Source organism: Lathamus discolor, chromosome 5 (assembly GCF_037157495.1).
Source record: "Lathamus discolor isolate bLatDis1 chromosome 5, bLatDis1.hap1, whole genome shotgun sequence".
NCBI classification, from domain to species: Eukaryota; Metazoa; Chordata; class Aves; order Psittaciformes; family Psittacidae; genus Lathamus; species Lathamus discolor.
Window position 1 is genome coordinate 9,468,017 of NC_088888.1, and position 26,742 is coordinate 9,494,758.

The 26,742-nt window shown below is 44.5% G+C and overlaps 1 protein-coding gene across 6 annotated transcripts; it reads right to left on the reverse strand.

Moving 5' to 3' along the window:
* STON1 (stonin 1) lies at positions 1–26,742 on the reverse strand. Of its 6 annotated transcripts, none has more exons than XM_065679651.1 (5): positions 26,679–26,742; positions 16,490–16,603; positions 13,800–15,787; positions 4,777–4,979; positions 1–4,399 (listed from the first exon to the last, which is right to left on the reverse strand). In XM_065679651.1, exons 3-5 carry the CDS (start codon positions 15,736–15,738, stop codon positions 4,325–4,327), a joined length of 2,217 nt encoding a protein of 738 aa, XP_065535723.1. In that variant the 5' UTR covers positions 15,739–15,787; positions 16,490–16,603; positions 26,679–26,742; the 3' UTR covers positions 1–4,324. The 6 variants fall into 6 exon arrangements, 5 of the variants coding, with proteins under 5 accessions (XP_065535723.1, XP_065535724.1, XP_065535725.1 ...); XM_065679652.1 differs by lacking the exon at positions 26,679–26,742 and adding an exon at positions 26,524–26,635; XM_065679653.1 differs by lacking the exon at positions 16,490–16,603 and having other exon boundaries at positions 26,679–26,736.

Genomic DNA, 26,742 nt, shown 5'->3' on the forward strand with positions numbered 1-26,742 from the left:
TAGTTTGAAACACAACTTTATTTTTTAATCAATATGCAATCTACAAAATGTTATTACAAGATTATCAACATGACCTGTTTATACTTATACTGACAGAAGAACCAAATAAAATTATATTTTCCATTAAGAATAACAGCACTTCTTCAGAGTTATCAAATTATACCTAAGAACTACTAATTGCAGCAGTTAGTTACTCCGTTTAGTCAACAAAAAGAGAAATGAATGTAAAATAGAGGTGTGGGCACCAGTAAGAAGTTTGTCAGGTAAAATAAATGCAACTAAAAGCAACACATGAAAACACACTTTCAGGTGTAAAGTACTTTTGGACAATTTACATGGAATCTGGAGGGGGGGGAAAAAGCAAGGAGCATACTCTATGACTCTATGAGAGCAGCATAGCATCATGTTCAACGGAGTGCACCATCATCCTCCCTACTCAAGAGCTGCTATGCAGGGGCAGCTACACCATCGTTTCCAGTCACTGCAAAGCTTCAGCTTTGACACCCAGTAACACCTCTTTTTTTGCTCTTTCCTGGTTGGAATAAATGAGCATTGCAGGTTGCTTACTTACTAGCATCAAGAACCTTCGCTGAGGTTTTTTGCACCTTACCAGTATTCCTTTTTTTTTGCCTCTCCTTTATTATTAGGGACTTCGATGCAGATTCCATTTTGTCAGTTAAAAGACTTCCATTGACTTCAATGGGTGTTTGAGTCCAAAATTACATCAAGTACCATTTACCTACAGTAGTAATACAATCATATGAGAAAGATGAACACAAAGATAAAGTTTGTTGGATTCAGCAAATAGGACACTTGTAAAATACGGCAAACACACTATAAAAATAGGTGTTCGCATTGATTTCTGTTTAAAATAGAAAATATCCCAAACCCTGCTGGTCCTTTGTGAAGGAAACACAGATAATATCTACATGCTGCCCTGTTGTAAACGTGAGAGAAGTGTCAGCATCTTAAGCGACCCAAGCAGTTGGAAGCATTTCAGTGACTGCAGGCGGTAGCTGTGGGAAGCAGAGATCAGATACATGTGAAACCTGGTTCCTCGCATGATGCCAATGTACCTCATGGGTTATTTAAAGCTCTGATCCTTCTGCTAGCTGGACACTGAGCATCGCAACAGCCTGTAGCAACTGTTCTTCATCTCCATTCCCCTCCTAAAACTAGACGACTTAGATCTCTGATTTCTAAAGAATCAAAACATTTACTCACTGTCACCTACTATAGTGTTCATAGAAGATGTTAGCAAATGAGTCTTAAACATTGAGAAGTTGTGAATGCTCCACCCCTGGTGGTGTTCAAGGCCAGGTTGGACAGAGCCTTGGGTGACATGGTTTAGTGTGAGATGTCCCTGTCCGTGGCAGGGGGGTTGGAACTAGACGACCTTAAGGTCCTTTCCAACCCTAACTATTCTATGATTCTATGAATATTTGTCCAGTAGGTTATACTCTAGGACATCAGACAATGCAGAAGGCAGGGGAAGCCAGGGTATTTGTGCTTTGGCATGTTGCAATAGCATAGGAAGTCAGAATCTGAGGGGGGATGGAGGGAGATGTCAGACAACCCTAACTTTCATGAAACTGCAGCCTATTTCTAAATATTCTGACAGCAAGGCATACAAACATCAGTTTGAGATTGAGCAGAGTAATTACTCAACCTCAGGCTGCACTAATTATCAGGTTTAAACTGAAAGCCATATATTAAGCAGAGTAACTTTCCTTCAGTGTGGCAATATTTCTGTGGAATTACTTCTCTGTGATCCTGATCCAATTCCAATTAAAGTAAATGGCAAGTCTCGCAGGCCTCAAATAGAAATCTAAAAGTCTGCAACACAGATAAAGCTGTAACTTGACCTTTTTATGTCAAAAAGGCTGAATGATCATTTGCACCATACCAGATATAATGCCCACTCACTAGCAGGAAAGATGACTCTTAACATGGCTGTTCATCGCTTAGGCCATTCAAAACAACAGCTCATATCTTGAGGAGTCAATGCTATGTGGGCTTCCAAACACTAAATGGTCTAGTGGAAGGTGTCCCTGCCTGTGGTAGAGGGCTGGAACTGGATGAGTTTTAATGTCCCTTCCAACCCAAACCATTCAATGATTCTATGATACAACAGACACCTGACAGAAGAAAAGCAGCTGTGGTTTCTGCAAAACCCGTAACACCACCAGGTACTAAACACCCAGGGGATGAATGCTGCAAATGGTGATCCTAAGGTGAAAAAGCCCCAGATCAGCCTGCATGTGCCTCCATTTGAAAAGCAGGAAAATAGGGGCCAGCTGGGCAAGGCAGGGTTTAGACAACAATGACTGCTGGCAGATTTACTCAATTAGCTGTATTAATGGAAATCAAAACAAGTCAGCCTCATACTAAGGTTAGTGCAGGTGTCAGCAACATGTATTTTGCATCTTCTACACCTTACCAAGCAAAGAGGTTAACAGATATTGTAACTCCAGGATAACCATGGACTCCAGTGATCTGCAGAGCTCTGCTGTGACGCTATGAACAAAACACTTTGCCCCGGCACCCACTGTGCCTCTCGGTTCAGCTGAGAAGTATATAAACTAAAAATTAATATGAATAAAAGAAAGCAAACATGACTTGAAGGTGCTAATGGCTTCTCAAGTCAAAACACGATGGAAGATGTGACAGCTGAGACATACTTGGATCACTATTGCACTCAAATGCTTGCTTAGATTTATAATAATATAATCTGCTAGTAAAAAGGGATATATAGAGAAGTCAAAATACCATAATAGTCTATTTGGGGCTTTGCCAATGCAATACCCATAAAAAAACCTGCCCTAAGGACGTACTATAGAATTTATTAGCCATTTTATTCCCAGCTTCCAAATAGGGGGGAAAAGTTTATTGTGATGAACTAGGTTCACATTATGGCCTTCTGTTTCCCCGGACTGGTAATTTTCCTCAGTGCATATCCTACATATTTCTACTTTTGGAGAATCACACTGATCTGTGTTTTTACACAGTGCTCATATGAACAGTTACAAGCTGTATAAAATATAAAGTGAGATTCAGTGCGTTACTGTGTTTTTCTTCTTCACTAATTTCAGTTTGAAGGAAGGATAATTTTAGGAAAAATACAAAAAAAAAAAAAAAAGGTATCGAGGACAGGTTTTAAATTTATCAGATTTTTTTCCAACCTGGAATTACAGCCTGCAGAGAATGACACAGGGCAGAATGGCTGAGGGGAAGCATTAAAACCTCTCCCTCAATGCCTGTTGTTTGTTGAAAACACAGTTAACACATTGATATGGGATTAGTAGCTCAAACTGCCTGCTGAAGTGTCACAGCAGGGAAAGGCTGTCTTAAAAGTTACTCAAAGAAACAGCTCCTGCAGTTTCTAAACCAGCCTCTGGAACTTGCACCCTAAAGAAGACCCAGAGCAAACAGCAGCAACCAGCCGTGGCTTCAGTTTGTGGGAAGACTCTCCTCTGGAGTAAATTCTCACAGCTTCATCAAATGAATTCTCAAAGCTTCATCATACGAAATGGGCCTGGACTGATGCACGCTTGCTGGGGATCCACCCCTTGCCTCACTTACTGCAGCAGTGAGAAAGATTTGTCTAATGCCTGAACACAAATTTCAATCACATTTGCCATAGGGTTTTTGCCCAAGAGATTACTTCGACTGAAGCCATAAAATGCTGGGAAGGAAACACTTGCAGCCACAGAAAAATGAAGCATATTATTGCAGAGGAGCTTTTCCCATTTTACCAATGAAATCACCCCATTTCCAAGTCATTATTTGAGGCTCTTGTCAGGAGTAATATTATAACTTGCTCTGTTCACATATATTGAGGGGAGCAGAAACATGGGGACTTCAGTTTTCAGACTCCACTAAAAAATGTAATTGGTCCTGCTGGACCTTAAACAGATGCTGGTCTGCACATAAGCACTCTGGCAGGTTTATTGCTGAATATTATATGTCCAAGTGACATGTACTCTTTAAGTAGAGCCATTAGGTTTCAATATAGAGTATGAGATCATTCCCAAGTCATAGATACCAAACAGGAAAATAATATATTAGAATCAGTCAGTTAAGTGCTCACATCCTGCAACTCTTAAAAGGGACCTTACTCATACCAGTATTCCCATGACAGGAAGTCTACTTGAACACAGAGCAGTCAAATGAGTACTGATTTGCAGAATCAGACCCAAAAGCAGAAAAGAAATAAAATGACCATGATTACCCTAAACTAGGTCACTGCGCTTCCTCTAACAATAGGATTTCCTATGTAACTTGATGCCTACTAACATCCTATGACGGTGCCTCCTGTCCTTTTCTACTGCATGAGGCAGTTGCCAGCCTTATCTGGATCTTCTCCATCAAGCCTGATCCACTTCTTTTCAATTTCAACCTGTAGTCAGAAAACAAAAACAACACCCCCATAGAATTAGCAAATAATTGGGCACTGGAAGTGTGAACTGCAGCAGCAGCACGAAGAAAAGCTGTGACACAGAATCAAAACATTTCCAGACCAAACAGATTTCAAAACCACTATTGCTAAAAACAGCTCAGCTGAGGAAAAACCATGCTGCGTTTGCAGTTCTGGTTTTCAGCATCATCTCTGATCAGACAAGGAATTAGTTTCTAATGATGCTTTTGCTCAGTTTTTATCACGAGTACATGCAAGGTTTGTTTAAAATGCAAAGCACATTCGCTTTGCAAATACTGTATGGGGGAGTGGGGAGGAAGAAGAGGAGGGAAGCACTGGAAACATAGCCCTGAAAATACCTGGCAATTGTAGAAAGCTTTCTGAACCACGTGTTTCTGGGGCTGCAGATCACTCTCTATGCCCAGTGACTTGACTTCTGTTCCTGAGGCACAGGTATCGTGAACGATGAACTGAACAGTAGCAAATGGATACCAGTCAGACGGTATTTCCTGGTCTGATCCCAGTTCCAATTTGTAAGACAGGCTGTGTGGATGATCTGAACCTTGGGAAAGAAAAAAAAAAACCCCCAAACCATCAGTTAATTATCTTTTCTTTGCTTAGAGTGCAAGGTTAATCTCCTAGCAAGAGAGCACAGCTCTGTCTTTTATTAATGCAGAGCTGTTGTTACAGTACAAGATTATTCTATCTGTAATCTTTTGCTACTTGGGTATGAGGTGGTCCCTTCCTCATTGTTTGTCTGTTTCAGCACACTTTTCACAATCATTGCAGTTCTACAGATTAAATTATACAAGATTTACCAGACCCTTCCAGCTTCCAGCCAGAAGAGAATTACAGGCTTAGGGATTGGTTGCTAAATTAGGGAAGAATCTCAGTTTCCCCTTAAAAATACATGTCTTACTCTCATAGAAAAATAAAACCTGGAAGGCCCCAGCTTAGCCAAGGCTGAGATGCTGCCCTGTGTCCAACAACCAGCTTTCCAGAGCTCTCTGCTATAGGAATTGTACTGCAGTGTTTATTTAAAGAACTACAGCTATCTTGTGTAACATCACTTATTACAGTATATTTATAGCAGCAGATAAAGGTGTGGCTCGAAAGTGCTGCTCAAACAAGACAGATCCCAGCTGCCAGGACAAAGGATACCTGGACTCCTTTTGTAGCTTGGGAAAGAACATACCCCATTTCTTCTAAAGCAAAGTATTACTGAAGGAACTGCCATCTTATAATGCAGAGTCATGGAGGATTGCCCATGCATATTCTTAATTACTTCAATCCAGCCTAAGATCCTAGGGATCACTCCTTTTAGCGTTTCTTCTATGTGGCAATGGTTAAGGGACAGAATTTCTCCTGGCACGCAGGAACACTAGGGGGAAAACCTGCTTTCCAAAGGAGCTGAGGTCAGTGGGCTCACTGTGTGCATGAAAGCAGTACAGTACAATATAATGAAAAGAATCCTTTATATCACAGCTGCCTCTCCAAATTCTTCAGGGCAAAATGTAGTAATTCTGCATTACTCTTGCTCTCCAGGATTTTAAGCATCAGCACAGACAACCGACTGCCATTTGGCTGCAGGCAGAAAAATACAAGCAGAGAAAGCATTGGCTGTATTCTGTCAAAGGCAAGCCTGGCAGTGTAGATTTGGTTTTCATCCATTACACTGAGCGGCATCTCAAAGTTCCATTCTTTATGCACTGGCTTTCTCCGGTGACAGGAATCCATTTGATACCAGAACGAAGGAAATACTGAAGATGGAGTTATCATACACTGAGCTATATCCATCTCACGGGAAAAATCGCTGTGACACTCCACATCCACAGGCTCAGGTGGCATTTTGTAAGGCAAAACTAAATTTAGAAAGCTACCTCCCCATTGCTCCTGGGAGCCTTGGGCTGGGTCTGCGCAGGTTTTCCCTGCAGCCTGCCTCAAAGCCTGCCCGAACCACTTCTGGTATTAGGAGACCATTGCCATTTGAGCAGTGTGATGGGCAGTTCTGTCACACATGTCTCCAACTTTACCAGGACAAAGTCTAATTCAATGAACCATTCTCCAGATTTCAATCCCAGTCCGGCATAAAGTCAATGTGTCCCCAGAAATCAAGGCTTAAAGAGCACAAAATTTGTTTTAATCTGTCTTAATCATAATCACTGAAACATTTAACGTTTTGGTTTCCTTTTGACTAAGTACATAATTAGTATAATTAATAATTCCTTCCTTCTTCCTTGTTGTTACACTCAACAGCACAGTTAACACCTCACTGCCTGGAAGAAAAGGTGAGAGACGGAGAGAAAGGAACAGGATGTGTCCTTTGGATTATCAGCCCTTAGACTTCAGATGGGGAGGTCTCCAGTTCTTTTTCTCTCCCTTTTTTCATCCATGTTTAATAACAACAACAATAATCAGTAGCTTGAAAAGCTGTCTGCTGACTGCAAGCGTTCCTGTCTGTGCTCAGTTGACCCCAGAGGCATGCACACAGAAACACAGAAGCATTTACAGCCACCGCTTGAGACAAGGAGCATGTCACTGGGCAAGTGCAGTCCTTCACCAGTTGGACTCTGTACAAAGCTGATTTACAAGCATCGCCTGCAGGCTTGCTTCCAACAATACATCACATTCGATCCTTATCCTAAATGCTGTTTCTTTACATAAATACTTGTAATATTCAGAGACAACCTGGACTGGAGTCCAGGTTGAGACTGGAGAAAATAACTACACCCACCAGCTAGAATCCTGCACTGTGAAGAACACTGGCCATGAAGTCTCTTAAAGACACACGTATCACAATGAGGCCCAGCAATCACTCCCCAGGTGGGACTAGCTGCTTCTCTCTACCAAAACATGGCTCTAATACATGCTCATAAGGAATTGGTTACAGAAATTGAAGGAAAACGTACTGAAACTTGCATTCATAACTGCAAGGGCAGATCTATAAAAGGGTAGATTCTGAGTTTTGAGAATGATTTCTTCCCTGTGAGGGTGCTGAGGCCCTGGCACAGGGTGCCCAGAGAAGCTGTGGCTGCCCCATCCCTGGCAGCGTTCAAGGCCAGGTTGGATGGGGCTTGGAGCAACCTGCTCTAGTGGAAGGTGTCCCTGCCCATGGCAGGGAGTTGGAACTGGATGAGCTTTAAGGTCCCTTCCAACCCAAACCAGTTTGTGATTCTATGATTCTATGACTAAGTATGTCCAGCACAACTTTAAGGTGAGTGGGGAGAAGCAGATGCCCAGCAATGGCCATCACCAGACCCAGACAGACAGCCTGAAGAGATGGGATGGAAGAACCTCGCACCTCCTTGCTGACTTTGCATCCCACCAGCCGCACCAGTCAAGGCATAATGTTTTACAACCCGCACACACTTGACAAATGACAACCACCACCCAAAACATGGCCCATGACCAAAAGCAGTAGCATGGTCACCTTCTTTTTATGTAATAGCCTACTGCTTAGTTCAGTTGTGCATGAGGCTCCAAGTCCCCCATGCAGCTAGACATCAAGGCTGGTATGGAGGTGGAGCAGGAGGTACTGACTGTGATTTGTGCTAAATCAGTGCTCCCAGCATGTGTGAGACGTTACTTACATCTCTGAGCACACTACAGGGTCTTCCAACACACTAACACACAAGTCTGCAAGCCTACAAAGGTCTTAGGCAAAGAAGTGCAATGCCAGGGGCACACAGCATGTGGCTGAAGTCTCAGGACAATAAAACAATACACAGAGACAGGAAAAACTGTAACATTAGGGACTTCATTATTTAAAGAGAGGAGGGAACAAAGTCAGAAACAAATGTCACAATCACTTGCCAGCCCCTTGAGAATGAAGCTGGAGCACTGAAGTGTGAGGAGAAGACGGCACTTTGTCACTCATGAACACAGTGACAGGCAGCTCTGTATACTGCTGTGACGTGATCCTTCTCCACAGTCTGCTGCTGGTCATCTCTTCTGTGTCCAAGCCCATTTTTCCTGCACTAACACTCTCTTAATCCACAGTCCCTCTTCCAGACTGCCTGGACATGGTGGAACGAGCCTTTGTTGAGGTAGGCCTCTCCATTCTTGAATCTGCCATCATCCCAGCAGCAGCTGTGGTGAAGTTGTGAAGGAGGCCATAAAAAGCACCACGTTCCAGAGCCAAACTGTGAGATCTCATCTCATCTGTGGCACCACAACCTGTCTGAGCTGTGCTCCTCTTGGCTCCCAGGACCTGCTCCACTCACACGTGGTGGTGCCAGGATGCAGCATGGTAACACACATACTTGACCTGGTCTTTCTTCCATTTGCTAGGTTGGGATGGGCAGACTGCACAACATCAGCCACAAGTGAAACGTCCTGCAGGAAATAGCAGGGGCTACAATTACAACCCTTAGGTATCACATTATTCCTTGACCAGGAAAAGTGGCATTCTCTGGAGCGATGGCTGAACAAGTATCTGAGGAGAAAGGGTTTGTCGAAGAGCAGCGACATCTTGTTTGGAGTCCATTCACGGTAGAAGGAAAATGGTTATATCTAAGGGCTTTGGGAGATCAAATTCAGCATCTTCCTGTTGTGAGAGGGAGGCCTATGAAGAAACTAGTAGCAATGGGAATAGTCCGAAAATTGTCTTCTGAGAAATGGAATCCAGAAGTAACCACTGCTTGGAATTTTCCTGGTAAACCTTGGATGATAGATGTCCACTTGAGCCCAGGCATGTGGTGTTCCTCTTGGTCTGCTGCTAAAGGCTCCTCTGTGAGACCTGGCACAGTTGTGGCTCAGTACCATATAGCCGTTAAAAAATATGTGGGCTTATATTCCAGCTAACTGACACCCATGAGGTGGTCTCAGTGGTGGGATCTGATGAATTCTGAGTTCCTTCCTTTCCCCTAAGTGGTAACCTGCAAAGGCAGAGACGATAGTTTTGGGGTCTGGGTAAGGCTACTGCCCTAGGTCCCCTGGAGTGGCCTCCACTGGACCTTTTTGCCTACTCCCAAAACACAGGGTTTCCCCCAGCCCATCCATGTCCTGTACCAACATCAGTGTCAGAAAGAGATACTCACCACTTTGCTGCAGAGAAGTTCTGCCCACCGCTGGGCTATGCTCGGAGCATGGAGCAACTTCTTCCCATCCACTGTCAGCCAACAAAGTGATTGACCAACACATTGGAAGACTGTGAGCGTTGCCTTAGTTTTCACCTAAAGCTGACCAGTCCTTGTCATATTTGCTCCATGGAACTATTGTTTCCAAGGCCTATTTCACCGGAGTTAGAAGAAGAAAGAGAAGCTGCATGTACAAGATCTGTTTGCAAAAGAAACTGTAATGCTGAAAAAGCAAGATGTTGGCCAGAAACGGAGAGAGAAGGTAATGGTGTGGGAAGACAAGTGGGCTGGAACAAGCACAGTGTACATCCATACACTGAGCTAAGACAACATATTCAGATGCAAGCCCCCCATATCCATTAGGCATTACGGAGACAAGACAACCTGGACTGATGAAATCAAAATCACTCCTGAAAGGCAACCAGATACTTTGTTGAGAGCTGAGCTTTTACTAGCTAACTTAGGAGACAGAAACTCTGTGGTTTAGGTGTCTAGGTAACAAGACTTTTGTGAATTGACAGGCCCAAGTCTTTCCTGGTTTACATCTGAAAATCTGGCTCTTTTTTACTAAAAATGCTCCCAATTCTTGCTCTCATCCTCTGAAGAATGCCAACAAGAAAGCCGAAACAAACAAAAGATCCATAAAACTATGAAATTTGATTCAAACTGTTATTTAGCATTCATAATAGCACTTCACGAACAATTAATAATCTAACTTTGCTGCATCTACTCACACTATTTATGACTACTTCCCCTTTTTGAATAGCATTCGAGTAACCTGGATCTGAGAAAGGTTCATAAAGTCAAGCAGTTTAGACCAAAAAAAAATGTGCTGGATATTTTAGTTAAGGAGTAATTCTATTTTTGCCAAAATAGGTCCAGTTCTAAAAGTCTTATTTTGAACAGGAGAACATCAACAACAACTAAGAACAGATTTACATGAGGATTGTTAGGAGTTAACAACTCCTGCCACTATTTCTAAATGGGTGCATTTATCCAACCTGCTGGGAAAAATGCATAGGAAATAGGGGAGGAGGAAGGTACCGCCACCAAGGAGCAGTTTGCAATGGTGCTGGTAGCAGACAGGTGGCTGGGCAGGGATGGAGCCCATCTGACAAAGTCATGGCTTGGTGTTTCCACCTAGGCAGTTTAGAAATAAGGAAAGCAGCAGCTGAAGGTTGGTGGGACCCACATCACCCCGCACACTAAAAGGCAGTAGCAGGGCTGCCATCGGCCACAAGCTGCCCTGGCTTCATTTCTTTTGTTGCTTAATCACTGCTTCCGCAGTGTGGCTTCACAATGCAGAAAATCATCAGCTAAGGAACTACTGCCTTACACAGCGGCCCAAGGATGGAGGTGTTGTAGCAGGAACCACCACTGGGCACAAATTCACATAGCAAGAGATTAAAACATAGCATTCCCAAGTCCAGTTTCTCCCCAGCTCCATAGGTAACCCAGGTGCTTACCGCTTCTCCGGTGCAAAGACTGTGCTGAAATCATAACACGTTCTACATTTCCTCATGCGATGGTCCGATTTCAGAACCACAAACTCAATTTGCAATTATTCCATTGGTTCAACCCTTAAAACTCTATGGCTTTTAAAGTCTTTATCTACTAACGCTAACATTCTGGCTCCAAACTCTCCTTTTAAATACCTGAATAAGCACAGGCAGCTTTTAAAAACCTGGGGTCTAGCAGCTCGTATCAACTTTGCTTGCCCAGCACCCTTCCAAGGAAGCACTTGAGTAGAGCCCAGTGGATACTAACATATTTCGATGTCTATAAATGGAGTCACAATATAACTGCAGGCTTTTCCCTTCCTTCTTTTTTTTAAGCAGGCTTGGACAAAGGCTTTTTGAAAGCAAAAACCTTGGCATATTTTTCCCCCTGCAGTAAACACATGATGAAAGTTTACATATTCCTATTAGTTTGAGTGCCTCCAGATTTTTGGCATGCCTTGGGCCAAGTCTATTTTTAAACTCTTAGCTGCATACAGAAAACTTAATAGAGAGGTTTAAAATGTGACTGGGCAGTATTACTACCAAAATGTTTTTTCAAAGGCATGAACATTTCAAGGATACAGATGATTTTGCAGAGCTCAGCCAGAGGAATTCTTCAAATGTCAAAAGCTTGAGCTACTGCTAGAAAATAATGTAAAGCTGTAGAATGTCACAAAAGCAGTTCTTACCTTCAAATAATATACAAATCTGAAGTTAATTGTGCACATCAAATCTTAAGGTGAACGAACTGCAGGGAATTAAAGTCTCTGGCAGAATTATAATCTCCTTTAAAACTGCCTGACTAAATTGCTGACTTGATTTTGCAGAAGCAAACCTATGTTAAATAGCAAAGAATATTAAAAGCTACCCAAGCAGTCAGTCCCATAAGCCTTGGGAAAAGACATGGATCACAGCAGCATGTTGCAAATCCTTGAAGCCTGGAGTGAAAGACACCCATACCTACAGATTTTGAAGACCTGAAGAATCTTCTCCTCCATCATTAATTGTGTCTGGGCTCCCAGCTTTATGTTGGCCTGTCTGCCAATGCTGTATCTCCCCTGCTCTCCTGCTGCCCATTGCTTGGCAGCCACCAGCATCCTCTCAGAGCACAGCATGAGATACCCAGGGACGAAGCTGCATGTAGAAGGGAGCACTCAGCCAATCTGGGAGGAACTATATGGCCTTACAGCTTGGACTACAGGTCCAAGCTAACCACAGCTTCTTCCAAAGCAAAAGAAGAGGAAAAACAGAGATGGCATTAACACAACATCATTTCTGAATCTGACCACGGTGTCATTTGTACTGTTCCTCATCCTTGGAAATCTAAAGGCACAATTGCTCAAGACTTGAGAGCCTTCATTGCCAAAGCAAGACATAGTCTGCACGCAACTAGTACTGCTATGCAACATCATCAGCAAAAATACTAGCTCTTGTCTGCCACTAGCCAGGCAATAATTCATACCCTCACAACTGCTGCATTAACATATTGCTATAGGATGCTTTCAAACGCTGTTTTAACACCAAAATCAGTTTATTTAGTTTGTATATAGGCTCAAGCTAATATTCCTCTCTTCATTTGCTTCTGCCTCGGTTTTCCTGTCAATCTGCTACCTCTGTCACTGAAATACCAATCAGAATCCAAACATCAAACTGTAAAAAAATAAAGGCTCAATTACTTAAACAACAGGTCAGATTAACTATACATTACAGTTAGTTCAAAATTAGGAAACGAAATATCCTCGGGAGGGCTTTTTTGCCTTTAGTATCTTTTTTTTAATAGTTTTGAATGTTAACTCTCACCAACACACATCTAGCTGTCAGAGTGGATATGTGAACTCAGTACTAGCATCCCTGAAGCCACAACTTAAGAAGGTAAAACCTTCTCTAGACATTTTAAAGAGGCAGTTAGTACAGGCCGATCCATTTATTAATACTACACACTTACCCTCTTCTTAAAAGAACAGATTTTACCAATATTTTAGGCAAAATGCTTCAATAGATGCCCTTGCCTTACCCAAAGCCTTAAATACATGCAATGCACATCTAAGCAGTGGATCAAATTCACTCTACAGCACTAGAAGCAGAATACTGTATTCCTCAAGAATTTGTATGCTAGAAGAGTACTATGTAAGGCTGTTAATCTGGTAACGTGATTAAAAACTGGTCTTTTAAAACCATGTAAATATTTTTTTTAAAACCATGTAAATATTTTTGTTCTCCATAAAGTTTTTCAGTGAGCTACCACCACCAGAGAGAAAGAGGAATGAAGTGGGAGGCATTTTTTGTCAGTGCGGTTATTGCCATGAACACACAGTCTGAATATCCAAGCCCACAAAAGAGGTAACAGATACCTTTTTTGCCTTTGCAAAAGCACAGTCAACTTCCTACAGCAAGTTTGAACACCCTGCCTTCTAGTTATGCATCATACCTACCGTTTCTTAAGTGATGCTAGAAAGCCAAGACCAAACAGTTACAATACCACCTTCTCTATTAAGTGTGTGATACTCGGTGGGCAGATCATTTTGCTATTGCACGAATCTTTCCCTCTTTCTTACTGCACATTTCAGGCTCACTCAGAATGATCAGATCCACTTCCCTGATACTGTATGCTTATAATTACTGACAATAATACATCTGCTTCCATCAAATAAGTTAGAAAAAAATAAGTAAGGTTATATTCTCTTTGTCCTAAAAGATTACTCTTCTAACAACACCATCACACAGATAACAACCAACCTACACCATGGAGAGTGATGGAAGGTGAAGAGGTGCACCCAAACCCATTTTATAGCCCAAATTATTTACTTGAGTTTTTATCTGGAAGCCTGTCTATCTTCCACACAACTGCCCTGTAGGCACTCTCGTATTTTGCTGTTCCAACCGAGACTTGTATTACAGGATCAGATTCAACCTCATGTAAAGCACCAAGGCACGCTCTCCTGTTCATTTTTGCTTTTAGGGACTTCTGCCTTTGGAGGTTCATGGTCCAAAGTGCTTTGACCCACTGTGTGGGAACGGGAAAGCGTATCATAACGTTTTCACAGTATTTCACAGCGGGTAAACGTGCTGGGACAGGAGCAGTTGAAGACATGTTTATAAAAGCCTGAAGTTCAATGTATGCCCCCTGAACCACTACTGCAGCCTTCACAGAAAAGGGAAGGTCTTGCCCATTATACCGTGTCCTGAAACGCATCAGTTCCAGCCTACAGGCATCCGGGGGGGCAAACTTAATAATTCGTGATTGCTCAAATTCCTGCACTTTAACACAGTTATGGAAATGACAATCAAGAATATCAATCCATTTCTTCTCCTTCTCAAAGTAACGCTCGTCCCTCTTCTGGAGCTCCAGGTCATTCAGGGTTAGGAAGCAGTCAGCACTTCCATTCACAAAACACAAGCAGTAGATGTGCGTGATGACAGCACTTTCTGTGAGTTTTCCTTCTGCCTTAGTGACCTTCCCCCAGAAGTTATCCACTATTTCCAGTGTCATTTCTTGCTCTTCATAATTCCTCCTTTGCCTGGAAATGGTAGGAAGTTTCATCAGCTCCTCCTCCACCGTTACGAGGAAATCAGTAAGGTCATTATAATCTGTGGTGCCCAGCTTCAACATCTGCTCAACCTCCGGCTCATGGATCACCTCTACTTTGGGATGATACCTCCTCTTCTCTGTGTAAGATACGCACTCAATCTTTACAGTGTGGATTTTTCCTGAGACATTATAGCTCTCTAATTTGGGTTCGGACAGCTTACAGTGCGGCTGCAGCTGGAATTCCTTGAAAGGTTTCTCCAGGCCCTTTTCATAATACATCTGTAATATGCCTCCAGGGAGGACGCTAAGGTAGATAGGGCCCCACTGCCGAGACGACATCATGTTCTTCTTCTCGGGAATCCTCAGCATGAATGGCCACCCGTCTGCTTTCCGGCTCCTGAAGAGGCTGCGTAGGATGGAGGGGGAATGCTTGTGCCATGCCTGAGTGCTGGAGATAGGCAGGTTTCCTGCAGCATCACAGCTATCAGCTTGCAGGTGTTCAAGCCTCTCACAGATGTAGCTGAAGGAGCCCTGGTTAAGGCTTTTCTGGTCGTGGCAAGTTTCCTTGTCTTTAGGTTGACAGATGCTCCTGTCAAGTGCTTTGTCCTTCCTATGTGTGCTAACATTAGCTGGTGATGTGCTGAGCGAGCATCCTTCCTTCCAAAAAGGACTGGAAAAAGCACAGTCACTCTGGAAGTACGGGAAGTTTCCCGGTGCCGATGACAACTCCCCTAACTCCTCACAGCTTCCTGGCAGCTTCGGGCTTCCTTCATCTGTTGTACTGGAGACTGAAGTCTTCACTGGATGGTCACTAGGTGAGGTGTTCAAAGGAAGGCTGCTTGGTGTCTGCGAGGTTAGGGATGAGCAAAGCCCGGGTGATGGAGGAAGGTTAACGTTTGATGGCCATTCAGGGATGGGGTAAAGGATGTGAATCCCAGACTTCGGGATGCACGAACTTCCTGGGTATTCTCTGGTAGGTGTGGTAAGTGGAGAGTTGCTGGGGGGTCCAGGACTTAGGTAGAAATCGACTACAGGAGATGAGAGTGGAGTGCTGCTTGTAGAAGATGACCTACTTGAAGTCTCATGCATGCTAGATAGATTGAGTTTAAGGCCATTTGCTTTACAACTACTTTGACTATCCACAGATTTCTGAGGAGACTGGAAGAGCGGCTCGTCATCAAAGGTGACCCAATTTGCTGGATTTGTGGAACACATCTTGTAGGAGAAACGCGAGATGCTTGCACATGTATCACCCGCAAACCATCTACAAAGAAGACAACAGGCGTGAGCACAAATAAATGCATAGAACTCTCTTGAAAGACAAAACCAAACCCAACCCTTATAAAATTCAAGCCTCACAAAGCTCAAAACTTGCATGCAGTTCACAAGTCAAGTGTATTTTGTGTTTTACAAGCATAATCTGAGATAGCCCTATGGGAACAGAGAAACTGCCCATAAATCCCCACTGCTCTTCCAGGTTGGGGATTGAAGGGAGATCGAAGCTTTATGGGCTGTTCAGAGCATCTGATGTGTGCAGTCTCTAGGTCAGAGAGAGCAGAAGGTCCCACAGTGGAACAGGACTGCTTCAGTAAGACTTTCTGCTACACAGCTTATGTATAGCTTGGAATAAGGAGAGAGATTTTCCACACTGGGCACCTGCTGCAGGTGAGGTTTCCCTTCTTTCCCCATTAAACAAAACAGCATTTTAGTAAGATGCAATTTGATTTGTTTCTGTTGAAGGGTAGACCACAAGCATCCACTGGAGACAAAACGCTGGGGAAACACAAGTCAAGGGCAAGTAACAACATACACACCTACTCAGCACTGCATTAGCTGGTAGCTTGGAAAAAGTACAGGTACTTAAAGCAATTAATAAACTACACTTCATCAAATGAAGTATCTCTGGTAAAGGGCTTGGCTGGATGTCCTCAGAGCAGGACTGCAAACAGCAAATAATTAAACTTGCCTTCATGGTTTTAAATCATGCTCACTGTGTCCTTATGCAGGGTATGTTGTCCCCAAAGATTTTCTTCCCTGCTGCTCCTGACTGATGAAGAAGCAAGCAATACATTTCCAATGCCTGAGAAGGAATCAAGCACAATGAAGGATCACAGGGCACATAGAAACATCATTCATTTGATAAAAAGCTATTCTTGTTAAGTGAGGACGGATTCATGTTTGCCTAAAAGCACAAGAAAGGCAGAGTTCAGACAGACAAACCCACCTGCACATATGTTACTCTGTTAATTAAGGTTAGGTAATGATGACTTAAAGCTATTCCCTTTCGTGAAGACTCATTATTAATTGCCCAGTGCTACAGCATATCATCATGTAACCACAAAAGCCATGACAAGGGCCTGTAGGGACAGGACAAGGGGGAATGGGTTTAAGCTGCCAGAGGGGAGATTGAGATGAGACATTAGGAAGAAATTCTTCCCTGTGAGGGTGCTGAGGCCCTGGCACAGGGTGCCCAGAGAAGCTGTGGCTGCCCCATCCCTGGCAGGGATCCCTGTTTAAGGCCAGGTTGGATGGGGCTTGGAGTAACCTGGTCTAGTGGAAGGTGTCCCTGCCCATGGCAGGGAATTAGAACTGTGTGAGCTTTAAGGCTCCTTCTAACCCAACCAGTCTGGGATTCTATTTATCTGTAGCACTTAGAGAACAGTTTGTTTCTAGAGATGCCAAAGTTCACCCAAGTGAAATCTTCAGCCACAAGTCATTATTTTTACCTTTTTCCCATGTGTCTTGGCCAGTTTATAGCTGTTAAGAAAGCACCATGAACTGTGACACAACCTGCTCACTCTGCAGCCGAGCAAACAAGACCTTGCAATGGAGAAGGACTCTGGTCCTTCATTATTTTTTGAACTCTTGCCCTTTTTGTTCAGTAAAACTATTTGCACTATGCTAGTTATTTTGTAAGCACTCTCCCCTCCGCTTACACAGAGAGAAAAGGAGCAAACAAGTTACAAATGACTGCCATAGCTCAGACACACACAACTACCAGTCACACAGTCACCCACACAGTCACTGCATCAAAATAATGTGTAGCAACGGAAAGAAAAATCACAGCTACTTGGTCTCTGACTTGGTCGTCATTTCTTCCTCCTGTTCCACACCCTTCTCCTCCTTTCCCTCTGGTTGCCAGCACTGCTCCTCAGCAGTATGTATTGGTTATATCTGCATCGAGAAGTATTCAAGTTTTCAGCCTTTGCTTCATCTTAACAAGCTTCATTTGTTAACAACAGCTTATCACAGAATCCCAGACTGGTTTGGGTTGGAAGGGGCCATAAGCTCATCCAGTTCCAACCCCCTGCCATGGGCAGGGACACCTTCCACTAGGCCAGGTTGCTCCAAGTCCCATCCAACCTGGCCTTGGACACTGCCAGGGATGGGGCAGCCACAGCTTCTCTGGGCACCCTGTGCCAGGGCCTCAGCGCCCTCACAGGGAAGAATTTCTTCCCAATGTCTCATCTCAGTCTCCCCTCTGTCAGGTTAAAGCCATTCCCCCTTGTCCTGTCCCTACAGCCCCTTGTCAAAAGCCCCTCTCCAGATTTCTTGTAGACCCCCTTTAGGCACTGGAGCTGCTCTAAGGTCTCTCCGGAGCCTTCTCTTCTCCAGGCTGAACCAGCCCAGCTCTCTCAGCCTGGCTCCATAGCAGAGGTGCTGCAGCCCTCACAGCATCTCCATGGCCTCCTCTGGATTCCCTTGAGCAGGTCCATGTTCCTCCTGTGTTATGATGTGATGCTAACTCGGTACATAACTCTTTTCTCTAATACCCAGAACCATGGGGCACGCAGGTAAATAGAGCATTGGAAAGCAGCCTGAATGTGGCCATCAAAAGCTGCTCTGGCATTTGCAAGAGATAAGCAACTGCTTAGGGAAAAAGAGAGGAAAAAACACACTGAGTGAGGAGAGGGAGAGCCAGAGCCAGCCTTTCTCTCCAGAGGGGCTCCGGGATGACCAGGGGTACTGTGGAAGGGGCAGCTACTCCTTGTGACCACAGCCACATAGAAGGGAAATCACCAAACACCAGGAGGCTCCAGCAAGAAGGAAAACATAAAATGGGCATGTAAGTAAATACAAATGTAGTTTACAGCAAAGAACACATCCTGCAGCCTCTTTCCCTTTCTTGTTAGAAATGAAGTTTTTCAGCATCCTTTATTCTTTCCAGATGCTGATTCCCACCCTCCCCAAGGTCTGTTACTATTCACTTGTTTAAATGTGATGTTACAGATTATTCGGTAGGTTTTTTTTCCCCGTTACAAAACAAAGAGATGTTTGAAATTCACCTGCCTAACATCTCACTTCAGTCCATAAAACTCTACAAAGAAACCCTCTTTCACAGACTGAGCTCTCATCTGCAGCGACAACACCCTCAGCATCACGGGCTGCAGCTTTCACCTTTTATTATTGTTCGAGGTATGTGCTTTTAAAACGAAAAGTGGAAATACGGGTGTGAACAAAATCACACGTGCAAGAAACGAGTGTGCAAGGAGGCAGTGGGTCCCCTGCTATTGCTCACTGCTCCCCTAAGCTGACTACTAGGAATGGAGGAAAAAGAAAACCCAAGTGGAACTTTAAAAGCTTTTCCATCTGCACACCACAATAAAGCAATCCTTGCTCTCAAGTTCTCCTTTGTTTTAAAAAGCGCTCCAAATTCCTTCTCAAGACTTAGGATGTTCTCCCTCAAAACCGCAATACACTCAGGCTTCAGGATGGAAGTGCTCTGCCTCCAACAGGCTCCCATGGGACCCGTGCTAACATAACCCAAACATTTTGGGTAAGAGGAAAACGATACAAGATGCCATTGATCTCCACTACCACATGTTACGCGGCCCATAACATCTAAATTACAAGCACGTGTGGTATCTCATTCAGATATGCGACAGGAAACACTGTTTTTAGAATACTGAGACTGCAAACAAAAAGGCTGGCTGGAATAACAGTCCATCCTAAATGCATCCATTCCAGTGAACCCAAAAGCCGCAACTCATCTCAATTCATCCTCCTCTGCCTGAAAACAATCCCCCCATTTATCAGATTAACTCAGTCCCTCAGCATTTAATGAACAGTAGTTGAGGCTTAATTTTTTCCTTTTAATACCTCGAGGAGGCAAAGAAGAGAAATCCTACTCTATTGTTGAGAGATTTTTATGGGCTGCAGCTATTACCGAGTCCTTTGTTGCTTCAAAAACCCCAGATCAAATCTGCAGCAAAAACAGTGCTCAGCTTCTGCGTCTTGCTGGGGGATACAGTTACCTCTTCCCACAATGAAGCAGTAATAACAACTTCCTACTGGCTCCAAGGTGCAGTTCAAGGTATTGGTTTTGGCACTTCAAATCCAGATACGGCCGGGTCCTCAGCTAGCTGAGGGCGCTGACTTGTTATCCAGCAATGTCCCCTACCACCACCACCCTGATTCCAGGGCATTCCATCGCTGCCTCCATGGCAGGGAAGTGGCAGCATCTGAAGCAGCACAGTGCACAACTGAATTCCCCGAGCATTTCACTCCCGGGGCCTTCCCTAACATCTGGCACCAGTTAGAACCCTCCAGCAGTTCCCTCTGGATTTAAACACAGAGGTCCTTTTTTTAAGTATTGGAGGAGCATGGGATCAGCTAATGGGGAATGGCAGGGAAACAACCTCCCTTCTGCAAAGCATAAAGCAAGTAAGTACAATGGACACTACTCACATTCCAAACCACACAGAAGGGCATCATTTCATAAATACATTCCCTATTGCCTCTCTAGATCCAGAGGCCGCTGTGGCTTCAAAACTGTTAAGATATACATTAGAGAATCCCAGGCTGGTTTGGGTTGGAAAGGACGTTAAGACCATCCGGTTCCAAGGACACCTTCCACTAGACCAGGTTGCTCCAAGCCCTGTCCAACCTGGCCTTGAACACTGCCAGGGATGGGGCAGCCACAGCTTCTCTGGGCACCCTGTGCCAGTGCCTCAGCACCCACACAGGGAAGAATTTCTTCCTTATATCCAACCTACATCTCCCCTGTTAGTTTAAACCCGTTACCCCTTGCCCTATCGCTACAGTCCCTGATGGAGAGTCCCTCACCAGCATCCTTGTAGCCCCCTTCAGATACTAAAGGCTGCTACATCCTTACGCATGCCTCCTGCATGGTGGAGTCTTACCAGGCAAATACCAGCCTCATAAATTGCTTCAGATTGACCCCCACCCAGCCTGACAGAAGGGTTAAATAACCCCTTCAGAATAAGCTGTGCTCTTTGCATGAGTACTCTCTTTGTGGTCAACGCCTGGTCAGTATCTTCCCACCCTTACGGAACAACTATGGACCCTATGCATCTACTACATGTCAGTTACGTTGCCAGGAACAATGTTGTTCGCTGCATATAGAGAAATTCAACACACAACTCTGCACGCTGCGCTGAAGCCATCCCATAACAACACCGTATGAGCTGTTACCTTCTCTTGTACAAATATGTAGACAATTCTCCAAGCATTTTGCCATAAAGTGCAATAGTTTCGCAGGAAAGTACAATTTCTCTGCAGTTTAAGCAATAAAGCACATACGGTATATAAAATACCCTAAGCGTCTGTAAGCCCTTGTGATATCCAAGTAAAATATGGCAGATTTAGCTCTGTGTTTTACAGCCCTATTCTTTGCATCACTGTTTCATTTATTACTTAACCATGCAAAAAAAACAAACCCCTTGAAGCACACCTTCCACGTAAAATATAGCTTGATTTATGTCGATTTGCCTCCAGTTTTGCTTTGAGACTACAGATGGCTGCACTTTTACTTAACTCTGCTCTAGCCCTCCTGGTTCTCAAAGCCATACATCTGAAATAAACATAAGCAAAAGGCACAACTGAAAGGAAATAGGAATTTCTTGGCTTTCGCTTGTAGTCGGGATATACACATGGACTAAGTCTCCCACTGCATTACTCATGTCATTACCTCTAGAAAAGAGGGAACTGGTGTAATAGTCAAAAATACACTGACTTCAAAGTGTAATGTGAACTTATATTTACGTTGCTCACTCGCTGGGGCATAGGTACGGCTGGGAGAGGTTCAGAGCTCACAGCTAATCTGTTTAATTTGGAATTCCTTACTCTTGGCCTCCAGAGCCAGAGGAATTAAAGCCTTCAGCTTTTGACAGCACACACGTCCCCAGAGCAAAGGCAGGCGGAACGCATGCACACACTCCTCGCTATTCCTCGTTTCTGCCTTCAGTCAAAGGGGAGTTTACAAGTGGTTGATATTTGTGTGTGCAAGCAGGGGAAAATAAACAATTTTCGGGCTGAAGCAGTCTAGTGAGGATGGTTTGGGATGTGGAGGACTCCCCACCAAAAGGGGAAACACTGACAGCAATGGCACTGATGCTCTCAGTATACAAGGGGGAGCATCCAGCGCCCATGAGGGATGCTACATAGAGGTACTGGACAAAGGAGACCCGAAGAAACATTTTCTCTTCTGCCCCTCAGAGCCACATCTCATGCTCTAAAGGCTGTAAGCAGGTATGAGATTGACACAGGAGGGAAAACCTATGGGAAGCTCTCAAATTTCTTCCAATACCTAAAAGTTGGATGGGGCTTGGAGCAACCTGCTCTAGTGGAAGGTGTCCCTGCCCTGGCAGGGGGTTGGAACTGGATGAGCTTTAAGGTCCCTTCCAACCCAAACCAGCCTGGAATTCTGTGAAAAATGAAAGAAAAGCAGCACTGCTGCCAGATGCACATCTCTGCCAACTGTTGTAGCCTGTGGTTGAAGCAGGACTTCCCCAAAGAAGTAGCTCCTCTTCTTGCTCACAACAGGAGGAGGTTAGATGGTGAGGATCATCCAGTTTACATGAAAGTTTAGTGTAGCTATTCAAAACAATTCCCATCTTTGCTGTGAAATAACCACCCAGACCTCAGCTGCTGCTCACTGTAAATAAACTCCTTTCATGTCTACTTCCATTCAAGGAGGCCTTTCCCTAACACTCAGACTTGAAGCCATTTCAAAGCCTCCTCAAAAACACAACAAAACATGATGCATGACCGGTCTTGTGTGTAACACCGTCAGCTTCAACCCATCACCCACACGCTGTAAGCCCTGAGCCCCACATCCTCCCTCACCCCCCTCCAGTGGTCACTCCCATCACGGGTGAGTCAGACCAGCTTTGTCCTTCAGTAATTTCTCAGCTGAGCATAGAAATGGAGGCAGGAAAGCCCAGAGACAACGCTTGACTGGAAGTGCCCATAGGATTTCATGGGGATATGACAAAGATGCTTTCTACAGGAACTGAGAGACTTCCATACATCGCTACATCGCAGACACCTGGCATCCGTACCACTATTCCTCCAAAGGCTGGTTTTGGGTGGTGTTTGCAGAGTTTATTATCACAAACATAACTTTCAGCATGGGATACAATAAACTACATAGAATAAACTACAAATAAATAAACTAAAATAGAAATCTGATTTATGTGTCGTTGGGAAGGATGCCTGAACAGACACATGAAGCAACTCTTGGAAGTCGCTCATGAGTTTCTCCATCAGCGAGCTGAAGCATTTTTACTGACATGAATGAGGATAGGATTAAGCCGTAAGAACCACAAAATGGTTATCTTTGTTGCAGTGAACACCTTGAACAGAAGAAAACTCTTTCTTCGTAGAAGAAATAATAAGAAGCCTGATCAAATCCATATTAACTGCTCAGTATTTATCTCCTCCTCCTTCCTGGATATCACAGTGCCTTCTAAGACACATCACTTGGGTGCAAGACGTGATTGCCAGCTCTCATGCGAGATGTGATCACATCTTCTCAAAACCGAATAGGTAACAAAAAGGTGGGTTGAAAAACATGGGGGGTTGGTTGTTTTTTTTCATGTTAGAGAGTGCTCATTGCAAGCCTGGGATCCTTAAATGTTTTGTAGCTGGAGACTGGCTTTTGATGAACTGCTCCGTGCTGTTGCACTGAATTTCTTCCTACACTCTGGGTAGACAAGATATGTAAATCACTTCTAATTCACTTCACTGGGCATATGCATGTTTCTGTTGCGTATACAACCCACCTCTCCCCAGGGCCTTTTCCCTTCCTACAAATGAACCCCCCCATTAGAAGGATGGGGAAGAGGCCGAGGCCATTGTGCTGTCAAGCTGCAGGGAGCAGCGCGGGTACCCCCCTGAAAGGTGCTTCTGTTCCTGCTCCCATTCAGTTCACTCAGCCAGTCCTGCTTTATCCTCTCTGAACACACTCCCCTTCAGCATCTCCATAGTGACTGCACAACTTACACGCTGTAGGCAGAGTGTGGACAGCCAATGGACAGCGCCAGAAGAGTCTCATGTAAACTGTTTATTGTCACTAGCTGATGTTTTACTGTACAGAAGGATTGGGGGGGTTAATTCAAAACCAAACCAAAGCAAACCAACACAAGCCCTCTGCGCAGTGTGCTGGCCTCGAAGAGGCAGGAAAATAGATCTATTTTTATTCACAGTACTTCTGCAGGTCACGAAGTTCATGGAATGTTTCTGCATCTACTCAGGCAACTTTTAACCGTGTTTAGGAAACACACTGTTATTATTAGAAACATACAAACACCCCACAAAAGTGCCCTGGTCACGGCAGCACTACACAGGGCTCTTGGAAGTAGTTGCACATCCCAAACCCTCCCCTCTCCCCACCCCCTGAGCAGAGGCAGAGATTTATTACATGCTACCAAGCAGCACAAATGCAGTTATGGGTGGCTGTCCCAGTCTGTAAAATCCAGAGCCTCGTTTCTTTAGGCCCTCTGGATGAAACAAGTGAAAACAATATAAAGGCCTGAACTCTCTGGCACACAGATCATGTATCAACGTATTAAACTGGTCATGGTCAGAAGTGAATTTCGACCCGGTCCTCTGTTAGTGTGTGCAGTATCCAAGAGAAGCAGTGGATGAAATGCCATGAAGGATACAAAACTACCTGATGCTTTAGTGCCCAGTAAACAAGTGCTAGTACCTTCACAGAGACTAACCCATGGTGTAAGATACACAGAGGTCTTCTGAACATGACGAGTCAGTAACATCTTCTGACAGACGTTACTGCCATTCTCCCTGCCTTAAAGCCTTAGAGTATAATACAGTGCCATAATACTAGCCCTGGCAAGGAGAAGTGCCACAGTTGAATCCTTCTTTGTTAATTTGGATAGAGGTATTTGTAATAGCAACTGATGACAGTCACGTCAGAAAGTGTAATTCATAATGCAGCCATCCAAAGAAAGCCTCACTGGGTTCCTCTCCAAAAGCTTTTTAAGCAGCTCCTATTTATACGAATCAAACCCATAAGGAAATGAGGGGTGGGCTAAAGGAACCTTGTTTGCCAAAACACGCAGTAAAACACAGCCCGTGATAGCACATCTCCAGTCAGGTAACTGGGTGTTTCATGTTGGAGTTAACAACTGTACACAGATTAACTTAAAAGCTTACATTCATTTCTATTTAGAGATCTGGATCTGGGCAGAAACATCAACAAGCTGGGCCATTAAGCTTATAAAAGCCAATAACTTTAAAGTGATAGAAAGCAGCATTCACTGTATGAGCAAAAGGAGCTAGGGAGAAGGGAAATAAGGAAACCCGAGCATGAAACAAGGGCACTGGACCTGCCTTCAGGCAGGTTTTCCCAGTGGTGTGATTTACAGTTCCAACACAGTGAAGTCGAGTCTGTGGCCAGTACAAACTACTTCTGTGCTCAGCTACAACTAGTTCAGAGTGCAGTGCTAAGCTCTCTACTCACACACTCAGTCAAGAGAGCAGCAAACCTTTCCTCGCAACACCTCCTCGCTGTAGGTGTGCTTTCATCACACTAAACCAGGAGACTCCATGTTTTGTCTTCAGCTCCCTCTTCTCTTCTCTTACAGACACAGAAAGGGCTCAGCCTCCAGCCAGGGAAAAGGGAGTTAACAGCAAAAGGAGCGGTTCCTATTTAAAAGCCTCAGGCTTCACAAGTTCAGTTCCCTCCTCCCCAGACAGTCATTACCGCTCTCCCAAAAATACCCCAGTCCTGTTTGCAGAGGAGTCACTGAGGGCTCCTACTGCAGCCCCCTCGGGCATTAAAAACACTGGGGAAGGTGAGCGGAGACTTCTGTAACTGAACTGTCCCTGGGTACCCATAAACCGCATTAGTGGGCATTTTTGCTAGCACATTTCAGAAGGGCTTGTATTTGCCCCAACTATCAGAACACCCACACCTTTAACCAGAAACAAACTGAAGAGTCCCCCTTCAGCAAGTACTTATTTAAAGCCAGAAGGTGGAAACCTCCCGTATTCCTTCTCAGCTGCCCTATGCTCAAAATACCACCTGTGGAGTTTGCTCTGAGGGTGCCTATGGTATAAGCGCAGTCAAACCACTTCGGCGCCGCGCAGCACATCCTTCTGCATCCGCTCCAGTTGTTTTCCCAAGCCCTGAGCCCTGTTGCGCGCACAACAGAGATTTCTGCAGCAATGATTTCAAGCACCATGAGCCTACATCCACAGCGTAACGTCATCAGCTGAACCGCTAGAAAGCATGAGGAAGGCTCCAGGAATTCATTTCACTTCAAGTATTAGACTCAAAAACTTCTCCATCGCCCCGGTCTCCTCCCTAACAAAGCAAAAGTCATGGGAACTCGATCCTGCAGGATAGCCATCACTCAAACCCCACCGATTTCTGCAGTGGTTCAAAGCTCTGGATACCCCCGGAGAAGCCATCCCCTTTTCAGCACTTCTGCTTTAAAATATAACAGGAAGAGAGAAGGAGGGGGAAATTAAGAAAGGAAGAAAAAAGAAAATAAAACCAAAGACAAATGAAGAGGGGAAAAAAAACCAAGGAGAAATAAGGACAAAACAAAGTAAAGAAAAGGGAAAGAAAGAAGGGGAAAAGGAAGGAAAGAAAAGGGAAGAAAAAGGAAGAAAAAGGCAAAAAAGAAAACGGAAAAAGGAAAAAAGAAAGGGGGGAGAAAGCAGAAAAGCGGAAAGGCGGGGGGGAACAACCACCCCCACCAACCGAAGGAGCCCGAGCCAAGTACATACGTTTTCAGTCCTGCTCTCAGCCCAAAACAAAGCCGGCCCATCCACCGGCCCGCTCCCGGCCGGGACTGCTGGCCTGCGCCCCAACTACCGGCAACATTCCCCTGCCGACGGAGCCCCCCCGCCCCGGCCGCTCCCGACCTCCGCCCGCTCCTTACCCGCGGCTCACGGCCGGGCGCCGGGACACGGGACCGCCCGCAGCCCGCACCGGCCGGAGCGGAG

What these genes read in the sequence shown, in the direction of transcription:
- STON1 (XM_065679650.1), bottom strand. Translation starts at nt 26,564, where the DNA reads ATGGGCCGGCTTTGTTTTGGGCTGAGAGCAGGACTGAAAAC. An exon ending in CTGAGAGCAGGACTGAAAAC is followed by an intron (nt 15,788 to 26,523) that starts GTATGTACTTGG and finishes TCTTCTTTGTAG; the next exon opens with ATGGTTTGCGGGTGATACAT. An exon ending in GCTTCCAGATAAAAACTCAA is followed by an intron (nt 4,980 to 13,799) that starts GTAAATAATTTG and finishes TTCTTTCCCAAG; the next exon opens with GTTCAGATCATCCACACAGC.